The sequence below is a fragment of the Spermophilus citellus genome, assembly GCF_964194105.1.
Source record: "Spermophilus citellus genome assembly, chromosome: 18".
NCBI lineage: Eukaryota > Metazoa > Chordata > Mammalia > Rodentia > Sciuridae > Spermophilus > Spermophilus citellus.
This window is the reverse complement of record NC_138200.1, coordinates 892,468-904,642: the sequence shown is the minus strand read 5'-3', so window position 1 is coordinate 904,642 and position 12,175 is coordinate 892,468. Positions and strand designations below refer to the sequence as shown.

The following is a 12,175-nucleotide window of genomic DNA, read 5'->3' as shown; positions in this document are numbered from 1 at the left end:
TCAAAATCATTTGACCACATATGCCAGGGTTTATTTCTTTTTCTTTTCTTTTTTTTTTTTTAAAGAGAGTGTGTGTGAGAGAGAGAGAGGGAGAGAGAGAGAATTTTTTTAATATTTAATATTTATTTTTTTTTTAGTTTTCGGCAGACACAACATCTTTGTTGGTATGTGGTGCTGAGGATCGAACCCGGGCCGCACACATGCCAGGCGAGCGCACTACCGCTTGAGCCACATCCCCAGCCCCAGGGTTTATGAGAGTATTACAATTGGATACATACTTTTAAATTTTTTAAATGAATATAATGCTGAATCCACTTGGAGGCCTAGGCTAGAAGTAGGTCAGTTCCTCTTTTGGAGCAGCTAATTATATCTGTATCCAGTTACTTAAATTAGCCCATTCACAGGGAATCTGGGAAACAGCTAATTCAATCCAGTAGTCTCATATAAACTGTCCCCTACAACTTCAGGTTGCTGTGGCTGCCCTGATGCTATTCCCTGTGGGTTCCTGCTTGAGTTTTCTCTTTCCTAGCTGTAAATAATAAATACTTTTGCCTTTAATATATGTTAAAGTGACATTATGTTATTTCTTGCCATGAAGTGAACTTTGTTTCAAAAAACAATCCATACCAAGAAAGGTATTAAAATTGCAGTGGGCGGTGGGATGTAGCTCAGTTATGCAACATGTTCAAAGCCCTGGGTTCAATTCTCAGCAACACATACACATACAAATGCAGTAGATGTTGGAAAATTCTTTAGCCATTTTTCTGACCTAATTCAACACCAGGAAATTCACACTGGAGAAAGGCCTTAGGAGTACAAGCAGTGCGTTCTTTCCTTGTTCAACATAACTCATTACAGCAAATCTCTAGTGATTCGTTTTATAAGGAGGTAGTCAGCAATTGATCCCCTACTGTCCACATTAGGATTATTTGCTGTGTTGCCACATATATGGGAAACTTTGTGAACTGTGTGGCACTACAGAGTTTGGCACCTTTGTCAGAGTTGTTCCTTTTTTACAAAAGTCATCTTCCCTCTAGCAATGTGCAGAGAACCACAGTGTATAATAACTTTGTCACATTAAAATGCTCAGATATGACATCATGCCGTGCTCTCTTATTTCAACTGGAGGATTCACCAATTATTTGACACCTTTGGGCCTTCCTTTATGATTGGTTTGGTTTGTGGATGTCAGCTTTGGACAAAAGACAGGGGCTGGTATTGACTGGAAGATTGTTCAAGTTTTCCTTCAGGGCATTATTTGTCATTTTGTGACTCCCAGGATGGATTTTTCCGAGCTCCAAATCAACCATACCATGAACCCCTCCCTTCTCTCCAGTTTTGTAATAATTTCATATTATTTAAGCTACCACAAGTCTTAGGTATCTACTATGTGCTATTAGTTCAGAACAGAATTGGTCTCTGCTAGAATAAAAGGATGAATTCTTTTTTTTTTTTTCCTTTTGGTACCAGGGATTGAACTCAGGGGCACTTGAGCACTGAGCCACATCCCCAGCCCTATTTTATATTTTTACTTAGAGTCAGATTCTCACTGAGTTGCTTAGCTCCTCGCCTTTGCTGAGGCTGGCTTTGAACTCTCAGGATTCTCCTGTCTCAGCCTCCCAAGCCACTGGGATTATAGGCACGAACCACCCGCTGGCCACCACTAACTTCATTTGTAATGCTATAGTTTAGATTTTCTAATAATTTATGTAAATGAGATCCTACAGTTACTCTCGTATGGATGCTGATATAGCATTTAAAAATATTTATCCATGTTTGTGAAAAAACCAGCTCTAGTTTTTTAAGAGGGAGCATGGAGCTGCACTATGCATTATAGGAACATTGGGAATAAATAGCAATGTGCCTTGCTTGATGTTTGACAATCACTCTGAGCAAAAACGGTCCTTACTATAGGAAAATAAAGCTTAAGTAAGTTATATTTAGGTTCAGTTAAATATGAAGCGAATGTCAAAAATTGTAAACTAGCCACATCCCAGTGACTCAGAAAGCAGGAAGGATTCCAAGTTCAAAGTTAGCCTCAGCAATATAGCAAGACCTCGTCTCAATAAAAAGTAAAGGGGACTGGGGCGGTGGCATGTAGTAAAACGCCGTGGGTTCAATCCCCAGTACCATCCCCACCCCACACCCCCCAGTTCAGAAGGCCTTTATTTTATTTGTTCGTTTGGTGGCGCTGAGGCTCGAACCCAGGGCCTCGCACGTGCTAGGCCAGGGCCCAGCCGCTGAACTAAGGCCCAGCCCCCAAATGGAGGCCCCTTCTCAAGGCCTCCAGCGCAGCCTGGCTTTCACCCCAAGAGTCAGGCGGCCCGAGCGCAGCCAGGGATGCCCAGCTTGGGTCGCTGAGGGCGCGCTGCTTGGGGGCGCCTTCCTGGGTCCCGAGGCGGAGGACCGGCCTTGTGCCTGCTGCCCCTGAGTCGGAGCGACTGATCCGGGCAGGGCGCCCAGGAGCTCAACTCCGTGGGGGGTGCGTCCCAGGGCCAGGCCCGTGTCCCCACCGGGGGCTCCTGCGTGGGGTCGGGTTTCAGCCTGTGACAAGGCGTGTGCGTAAAGGCTGTAGGCGCTGCCGAGTGGGCAGCGTGGGCAGCGCTGCAGGGAGTGGGGAGCTGGCGGGGAGCCCTGGAAGGTTGGCCGGGAGGTGGGTCAGTTCCATGGTGGCCTGCCCAGGTGGGAGGTTTACAGTGGGGTGGGAAGGAAGGGAGAGAAGGTGGGGTGGTGATAAGGAGGTCACTGCAGAAGACCCTAGGTGAACCGTGGTGCCAGAAGAGGGAGTGGGTGCAGGATTCCTGCCACATTCCCTACGGCTAAGGGACAGTAGGGAATAAAGGTCTGGTCTGTCTCATGGTTTTCTTTCTTTTTCTTATTTTGCCTTGAAAATCAGAAAGAATGGAGTTGGGGAGCCTCTTTCAGTGTGGTCATAGGTAGATTGTGGATATGGTGATTCCGAGATGTCACAGGTGGAGACATCCCATGGAACAGGACGTGAGTTCCCAAATCAGGGAAAGTAGCAGGTCTGGAACTTTCAAAGGGTTAGAAGATGTGCACAGGACCAGGGCGTGGCCTCTGGATCAGATTGAAAAGAAGAATCTTGTTTTATTTCACATGGGCTCTTTAATGAGGAAGGTGAGGACTCAGACTTAGGAGGTACACTATGAGGGAGGCAGAAGAATCCCTGACTTCCTTTCAGAAAGGAGTAGGTTGATTGATTGATTGGTGGTACTGAGGATTGAACCCAGGGCTTTTGCATAAGAGGCAAGCACTGTGCCAACTGAGCTATATCCCCAGCACAGGAGCACATCTGAAGTACGAATTCTGTTTGTACAAAGAGAGTCCTGGATGAAGTACAGATGCCTGGAGTGGAGGTGTAAGTTGTTATAAACATGCTACCCTGTAGGCTTCGTAGACCCCTAAGGTTGCTCTGTGAACAAGGGAAATATAAGTTGGGATAGTAGAACATTGGGCCAGACCTGGGCATACTTTCTGATCATCTACCCCAGTCCCGGGACCTCAGCAAACATTCTTCAGAAGATTCTTCAGAGTTGGTTGGTGAAGGGACCAATCACTGAGCTGCCTGCTCAGCATCTCCCAACAACTTAAGAATTTATAAAATATTTATTACACTAATTTACCAATATCCTACATGTGTTTACATAGCTAGTCAGAAGTTAATGCAACCAACAGGTTATAGTTAAGTACTTCATAATTGTTGGGATGTTCATTTACCTTTAAGTATTTGCTTACAATGAAAAGTGTTATATAGGGCTGGGGATGTGGCTCAAGCGGTAGCGCGCTCGCCTGGCATGCGTCCGGCCCCGGTTCGATCCTCAGCACCACATACAAACAAAATGTTCTGTCCGCTGAAAATTAAAAATAATAATAATAATAATAATAATAAAAATTCTCTCTCTCTCTCTTTAAAAAAAAGAAAAGTATTATATATTACATGTTTTCTTAATCTTAAAAAGGAGGGGAAATATCCAAATTTTCAAAATTCTTCCACTTCTTTTGCACTGAAAACACATAGACTTTTAATCTATAAACTGTAATTGCCAATGCAGCGTGTTCTACTATGCCAACATGAACCTTATGGTGTGGAAACCATTTTTATCCCCATTTTACAGATAAGATCACTGAGGCTGAGGGGAGGTTCTGTCCTTGTCCAGAGTCACAAAGGTGCTAAGCTTAGCTTTAGGTCACTTTGCTCCAGGCAGGGCAGAACCACTAGTATCCATTTTCCATGGTCTGCCTCTTAGCCCTTTTAACTCACATGGTTTCCTACAGACTATAGCTAGCTCTGTGTACTGTACCCACCCCTCCCTAAATAGTCCCCTTCTCTGCCACTCTAACTTTTAACGCTCAGGAGTCAGAAATTTTATTTAAGATAACCCAAGAAACTTGCCTGTTCCTGGTCAGGTTTCTATTCAGGTGAATGAAAACTGCCTTCCCTCCATTTATGTTGCTGGCATTCTTAGGGCCTGCCCATGCCAGAAACTAGGTAGTTTCTTTTAGGCCGTCAGATCACTTTGAGGGAAAGTGGAATCAGCCACAAACATGGCTAGGCCTAGAGTGAGAATGTGGAGGTGAGTGCAGCTGACCTCTGATTAGAGATAGGTAGAGAGAGAAGGTTCCACCAGCCGACCAGCACACTGACTTCATACTAGAGGCTCATAGCACAGAAGTTAACTAGTGAGATCAAAATAAACACACAAAACTCAATTTACCTTTTTCTTTGACCAGGTCTGAGATGGCTCTCCCCTCTGGCTCCTGCCTCGAGCCACCCGGTGGGGCAGCGAGACTTACTCAGGACTAGCAGGAGAGAGAGAGAGAGCACGCCAGGAAGTGGCCTTTTATTGGGGAACAAGAAATTCAGGGGAAAATTCCATCCGAAGAAGGTCGCAGGGGATAGCATTCCAAGGTCAGGGTCAGTGATTGGTCTCAGAGTCAATGGTCAGTCACACCCCCACACGGATGGGCTCTCGTACTTAGAGAGGGTGGGGATTAGTTCCGACACAGTTTAGCCAGAACGCCTCACACTCAATCAGGGAGGTGCCCAATCACATGCGAGAATGGCTTCCCACATATTCCCCCTTTTTTTCTTAAAAATCAGGCAGTGGTTCACTCTTTTGAGTTTCTGCATTCTTGTTCCGAAGACTTGCCATCCTATAATTACAACACAAAAGAGAATTAACAGCAAAGAGAACAATCCAATAATGTACCAGACCGAGTGTTTAAGAATATTTCCAGGGTTAAATCCATTTAACTCCTTCAATATTTGGTTAGCCAAAGAAGAAGGATCTGAAAAATCAGCTCTATTATTTTGAATGTCTTGGATAGGATGATAAAGTTCCAAAAGATCCAAGCTATTATTATTATTTTGCCAAATACCTAACAAATGGTTTTTAACCTTCTCCCAATCCCAGAGAGAAGCATTGTACTTGGCAGCTGTAACACACACATATTTATAATTTGCGTGGCATTTAAGCCTTTCTTTAAACTTTAAGGCTGAAAGTTCATTACCTATGTCTATAACAGTCGCCTCTAAGGCATTTAACTTAGTCTCAATCCTTTCATCAATATTTACTTGATTATGCAGAGCCTTGGAAGTATTTTGAGCTAAATTATTAAGAAATTTTGCATGTTGAATATTTTGAGACAATGTCAGAGAGGCAGAAACACTGGATGTAATAAAAGAAATTAATGCCAAAACAGCAACAATTATAATTCCAATAGCACATTTAGGTCTTGCTAGCTGGGCATGAATTTGCTGCAAGACTTCTAAACTAGCATCAGCATACCATGGCTCTGAAATATTAGCAGGCAATAAAACAAAAGAGGGCTGATGAAGTATCAGCACTCCTTTTCCTCCATTATACCTAGTAATACAATTGGTTAGGTTACATTTGCTATATGTAACATATCTGTCATCTATCCATTTAACTTTTACATTTCCAATAATTAAAATGTAAGGAGATTGGACACAGGCCCGTAAGCCATAGCAAGATCCCTCTTTACAGTTCTTGCCAACAAATTTTGGTAAAGGCTTCTCTGTAAAATGTAAGAATTCTGAGGCAGCAATTAAGCGCCAAACATCTTTTTGAATACCACCCTCACTGTAAGTCAAAATATTACTAACAAATCCTGCAGGTGTCATAGCAGAATTTTTTCATAATTGTCTCTTATCAATTTTTGGAGACCAGTCTAAAATATACCCACTATCTTTATACACCTTATGTTGTACAGGTAAAGTATTTACGCAATCCATCCATCTAGGAAAGATGCCAATCTCAATTGTAGAACTATTTGGACAGTGGGGTATCGGTGGAGGTTTTGCAGAAATGACTGGCTTGTTATGGGAAAGTCCCATCTTAATTACTGATCTAGTATAAGGTTTTAAGTCTCCATAAATAGAATTATTTGTCAGTCTAGGTCTACCAATCGCTGTCTTTTCTTCAAATGATATTTTCAGACAGCCAGCATGTTTATCGTGTGACCAACACAAAGGTAATTGGGCACTGTAGCCAGAGTAATTAAATATAGTTACATGATTGGGAGTAATATGAGTATCTGTAAATCCTCCCATCATGAATGAGTCATTAGTAAATACTGGAATAGATTCTCCAGTCCACACAGCTGGGTGTACCAGGGGTGGATCTGGGAAATATGTCCAATAAGTGTCTACTTGATTCCCTTTTACCTGACAGCCCAGCAGGGCAATTACTGTTGCTACCATCAAGACTGGGGTCCTGTTTTTTCCTAGGAGTCGAATTATTCAGGAAGCCTGTGTTGTTAGCTTCTTCACGTCTTGCTGCAGTCTGGCTGGGCACAATTCAGGAGCCACTTGTCAAAAGAAACTAACTTTATTTTTAGAACTACAAATGCCAAACAAAACAGCTCCTCATGAAAAAACCCTCAGAGCCCAACTGCCACCACCGGCTTCCCACAAGCCTCTCACCCCCACACCAGCCTCTCCACCTCCCACAATCCTCCTGCTCTTGAGGCCGATTGGCTGGGTCGCGTGGGCAGAGCCAAAGAAGTTCCCCAATGAGCAGCTCCGTGGAGGAGCCAATCAGCTAGATGTTGCTGGGGCCGCTGTGAGCCAATCACCAGCTGGCGGTCTGAAGGGTGGGGAAACAGCCCAATGAACATCACTGCAGAGGAGCCAATCAGCTAGATGTTGCTGGGGCCGCTGTGAGCCAATCATCAGCTGGCGGTCTGAAGGGTGGGGAAACAGCCCAGTGAACATCACCGCAGAGGAGCCAATCAGCTAGATGTTGCTGGGGCTGCTGTGAGCCAATCATCAGCTGGCAGTCTGAAGGGCAGGAAAACAGCCCAATGAACATCACCACAGAGGAGCCAATCAGCTAGATGTTGCTGGGGCCGCTATGAGCCAATCATCAGCTCGCAGCTGGAAGTTTGCTGGCAGCTGGAAGTTTGCTGGGGCCCCTTTGGCTGTGGCTCTCAACAACGTCTTCCCATGAAATCAGCTTTTTGGCTGGGTCAATCTGGTGTTTCTTTGTCTTTTTTTGATATCTCTTCCTTTTGAATGGGGGCTTCTCCAGGTCGATCTTCAGTCACTTGAATCTCGGTTCTATCTCTTCCATGTCTGATTGCACATTCAGGCACCCAGATAGGACAAAAAGCATCTTCTGGAAAAATACAAGCATGACCCCTGCCCCACATAATCACTGGGTCTGGGCCTTTCCATTGACCAGTCTGTAAATCTTTCCACAAAACTCTTCCTAAAGGGCCTGTTACTCTGGGAGACATTTGTCTCTCAGCTGCAGTGTGACCTTCTACATCACAGTTTAAAAAATTTATAATGAACAAGGCATGATCGAGGCTATTTTGGGGAGCCATAAATCTATTCTGCCCCTTTAATTTTTGCAATTGAAGCTTAATAGATAAATGAGCTCGTTCCACAATGGCTTGACCTTGGGGCTTATAAGGAATTCCTGTTTTATGATTAATTTGAAACTCTTGGCTAAATTGTTGAAAAGAAGAGCTTACGTAAGCTGGAGCATTATCTGTTTTAATCTGTATAGGGAACCCTAACACAGCAAAGGCTGCTAGGCAATGAGAAATTACATGTTGAGTATTTTCTTTTGTACATGCTATGGCAAAAATAAATCTGGAATATGTATCAACCATTACATGTACATAACATTGCTTACCAAATTGAGGAATGTGAGTTACATCTATTTGCCATATTTGATTTGGTTTTAACCCATGGGGATTTACCCCGATGGTGGAGATGGAGTGTGAATAACACACTTAGGGCATTGACATACAATTTGACGAGCTTGTTCTCTGGTAATATTAAATTTTTTTACGTAAGCTAGAAGCATTTTGATGATGCAAGGAATGGGAAGCTTGTGCACAATCATATGAAGACATCTGTTGACAAATAGCTACTAATTTATCAATCTTGTCATTACCTGAAACTAAAGGTTGTGGAAGATTAGTGTGAGCCCGTATGTGTCCTATGAAACATGGGTATTTTCTCATTAGAACTGCCTTCTGTAAATTATGAATAATTCAAATAACTCTTGTGATGAAGTATACACAATAACTGAAGTTTCAATATTTTTGGTAACTCCAACTGCATATAAGCTGTCAGAATAAATATTAATAGGTTCATTTGCAAAGTAATTTAAGGCACAAATCAGAGCTTGAAGCTCTGCTCTTTGGGCAGAAGTATATGAAGTTTGTATTACCTCTGTGTGAACACGACTATAAAAACCTGCTTTACCTGAGCTTGAACCATCAGTGAACACTGATAAAGCTTCATCTATAGGGTGGGCACGCACAATCTTTGGAAAAATAAGTGATGTTAATGATGCAAATTGAATAATTTTATCATGAGGGTAATGAATATCTATCTATCTGGCCAGGAAAATCAACAAAAGCTATCTGCCATAAGCTAGAAGTTTGAAAAAGCCAATTATTCTGTTGAACAGAAAATGGAATAATTATGGTATCAGGCTCAGATCCAATTAATTGTAAAATCCTTGTTCTACCTTTAATGACTAATTGAGCAATACAGTCATGAAAAGGAATCAATATTTTTTGAGGGGAGTGGGCTAAATCAATCCACTCAGTAACTCCTAATCTTTGCCATGTGGCTCCTGTTAGGGTATGCTCAGTTGGAGATATTAATACACTATTTCCTTAGGATCAACTCTAGTAAGTTGTGCATTTTTAATTGCATATTCAACCCTTTTTAAAGCTGCTGTAGCCTCTACGGTCAGCTGACGTGGAGAGATTGGAGAAGGATTTCCTTGTAATATCTGAAATAAAGGACTTTACTCAGAAGTAGTTAGTTTTAAGGATGGCCTCAGCCAATTAATATCTCCCAAATGATTTTTGTATGGAAACTGTCTGTTCTGCTCTGGTAAAATGAAAATGGCAGCCCCCATGGTTGGCGCGATTACGTCAATTTGTGCGACCATCATCTACTTCCTCATTCTCAGGGGGGGGGAGGGGCTGACCGGAAGTTTTTTGTTCTCCCGCTAGGACGAAATGACGGTGAGAAGGTGGGCTGATCCGCACCATCTTGATCCCCCACATGGGGTTGAGTCCTGGAATATCTATTATCAACAGTAGATGGAGCCTTGAACTTAAAATTACGAGTGTGACATTCTTGCGCAAAATGGCCGTCTCTGCCACAGAGATAACATCTCCCACGGGGTTTTCGTACCAATTCCTGTGGTTGTAAGGTTTGCTTTAGGGCTGTGGCTAGCGTTACTATCTGCAAATGGGTGGAATCAATCTCAGAACACAAGCGGATAAACTCAGAAACTGCTCCTTTTTTCTGATGGGGTCTGAGAACATTCTGACAATATTTATTCGCATTTTCAAATGCCAATTGCTTAACAATAAACACACAAGCTCCTGAGTCTCCAATAGACCAATTTGCTGTCTGGTATAAACGTGCTACAAAATCAGAATAAGGCTTACTGGCACCTTGCTTGACTCTGGTAACAACTAAATTGGACTAGTCCTTGGAAACTATTTGTTTCCAGGCACGTTTAGCACAGTCAGTTATCTGATCATAACACTGAAAATTCATAATTTAACTGTCTTTCCAAACCAGCAAATTCACCTGTTCCTAAAAACATTTCTACTGGGGTCTGCAAATTTTGTCTTCTATTCTTTTCTGCTTGCTCAGTACAAAAATCAGCCCAATAAGACCGCCAAAGCAAAAAGTCTCCGCCACTCAAACAAGATCTGGCTAATGAAACCCAATCACTTGGTGGAAGTGGTTGTGAGGATATGGTATCAATCAAATTTTGTACAAAAGGTGAATTTGGGCCATAATTCTCACAAGCAGTCTTCAATTCCTTAATAGTCTTAAATGAAATTATAGCATGAACTCAAACCCTTTGGTCCTGGTCATTAAACTGCTCAAAAACTGGGAAAAGTTGAAAACCGCTAATGTCCTCTCCCGCCTCCTGCACTTTCTTAATACCTTGCTGGAACGGGGTAAGAAAAGTCATTGTTAATTCAGAGTACCTGGTAATTTTGTCCTTTTAGCAGATAATGGCTGAATTCTAATAGCCTGGGCAGGCGGTGTTAAACACAGTCTGTTAAAATTTCTCTGTAAGTCCTGAATTTCAATGTCTGATTCCTCTTCCTCAGACTGCGACTCATGGGAAGAATCTCCGCCATAGCCATTTTGAAATTGGGCTTCTAAGCCATGTGGTGGAGAAGGCTTTGTGCCTCTGTAAGAATTACTTCTGGATTTTCCTCTCTGGGAGGATTGTCTATCTCTTCCAGAGGACTCTCTATGACTGCGGATGTTTCCTCTCTATGACCCTGACTTCTACAATCTTCCTCCGGGATTTCCTGATCTTGTTCCTGCAAGCTCAAAGTCACATTCCTAACTTTTGGTATAGCCCCCGAGAGCTTTCATTTTTAAATGGCTCAAGGGAAAAGAAATTAACTTAGCCTCAGGCAGATTTTCCATTTGAATAGACTTAATAGCTCTCTGAATGTCTTTCAATAGATCTTCAGGGGGCCACAAGTTCTGATCCAAGTAGTCAAAAAGGCAAATTTCTAAAGCCGTTCAAGTTTTTAAATATTCTGAATGCCTCCAGGTAATTCATTAGAAAGGCAATTTTTTTTGTAATTTTCTCCCTAATTTTTCCCAAGTATGTAAATTTGGTGAATCTTGGTCACAAAACCAAAGGCAAAATTCACCTACAACCCTTAAGAATTGTAATAACTGAGTCTTTTTTATCTGTTTTCCTTTCTGATTAATTATAGTTTCTAGAATAGTCAAATACATGTCCTTATCAGTAAAGTTGAATTTCCCATTTTAATTAATTTAACGTCTCATCCCTTCAGTACCTCCAGGTATTTTTGTGACCCAAAATTGTCACCAATTCCTTTATCTTTATAGCACGCTCCCACTCAATCTAGTTAAACTAAAATGCTCCCTCGTGGGTGCCAATTCCACCGCATGACCAGCATGCTGGCTTCATACTAGAGGTTCGAAGCATAGAAGTTAACTAGTGAGATCAAAATAAACACACAAAACTCAATTTACCTTTTTCTTTGACCAGGTCTGAGATGGCTCTCCCCTCTGGCTCCTGCCTCGAGCCACCCGGTGGGGCAGCGAGGCTTACTCAGGACTAGCAGGAGAGAGAGAGAGAGCATGCCAGGAAGTGGCCTTTTATTGGGGAGCAAGAAATTCAGGGGAAAATTCCATCCGATGAAAGTCGCAGGGGACAGCATTCCAAGGTCAGGGTCAGTGATTGGTCTCAGAGTCAATGGTCAGTCACACCCCGACACAGATGAGCTCTGGAACCTGGAGAGGGTGGGGATTAGTTCCGACACAGTTTAGCCAGAGCGCCTCACACTCAATCAGGGAGGTGCCCAATCACGTGCGAGAATGGCTTCCTACAGAAGGTCATACTGTTAATGGGACAGCATGTGCAGTGTAAGTCAGAGGACATCTCAGATCTGGTATTCAGTGGAGATGAGGGAAAACTGTGAAGTTCTCATGTAGGTTTGGTAATTGAACTTAAAGCAAGAATCAGGGCAAAATTGGAGACTTTAGAGCAGGGGTTAGGGCTGCTCCAAGCACTAGGGAAGCTTGACATTTTGGTCATTACATGTGCAGCTAGGACTTTTGTTGCATCTGTCATGTGCCTCCTTG

At 42.7% G+C, this 12,175-nt stretch overlaps 1 protein-coding gene across 1 annotated transcript in view; it reads right to left on the bottom strand.

Moving 5' to 3' along the window:
* Positions 1-5,028: 5,028 nt before the first annotated feature.
* The window catches only part of ZNF772 (zinc finger protein 772), a 59,490-nt gene continuing 52,343 nt past the window's right edge, over positions 5,029-12,175 (bottom strand). The window contains exon 4 of the mRNA XM_081274743.1: positions 5,029-5,175. Within this exon, the coding sequence (XP_081130869.1) occupies positions 5,054-5,175 (122 nt within the window). The 3' untranslated portion in view covers positions 5,029-5,053. The remainder of the gene's footprint in view (positions 5,176-12,175) is intronic.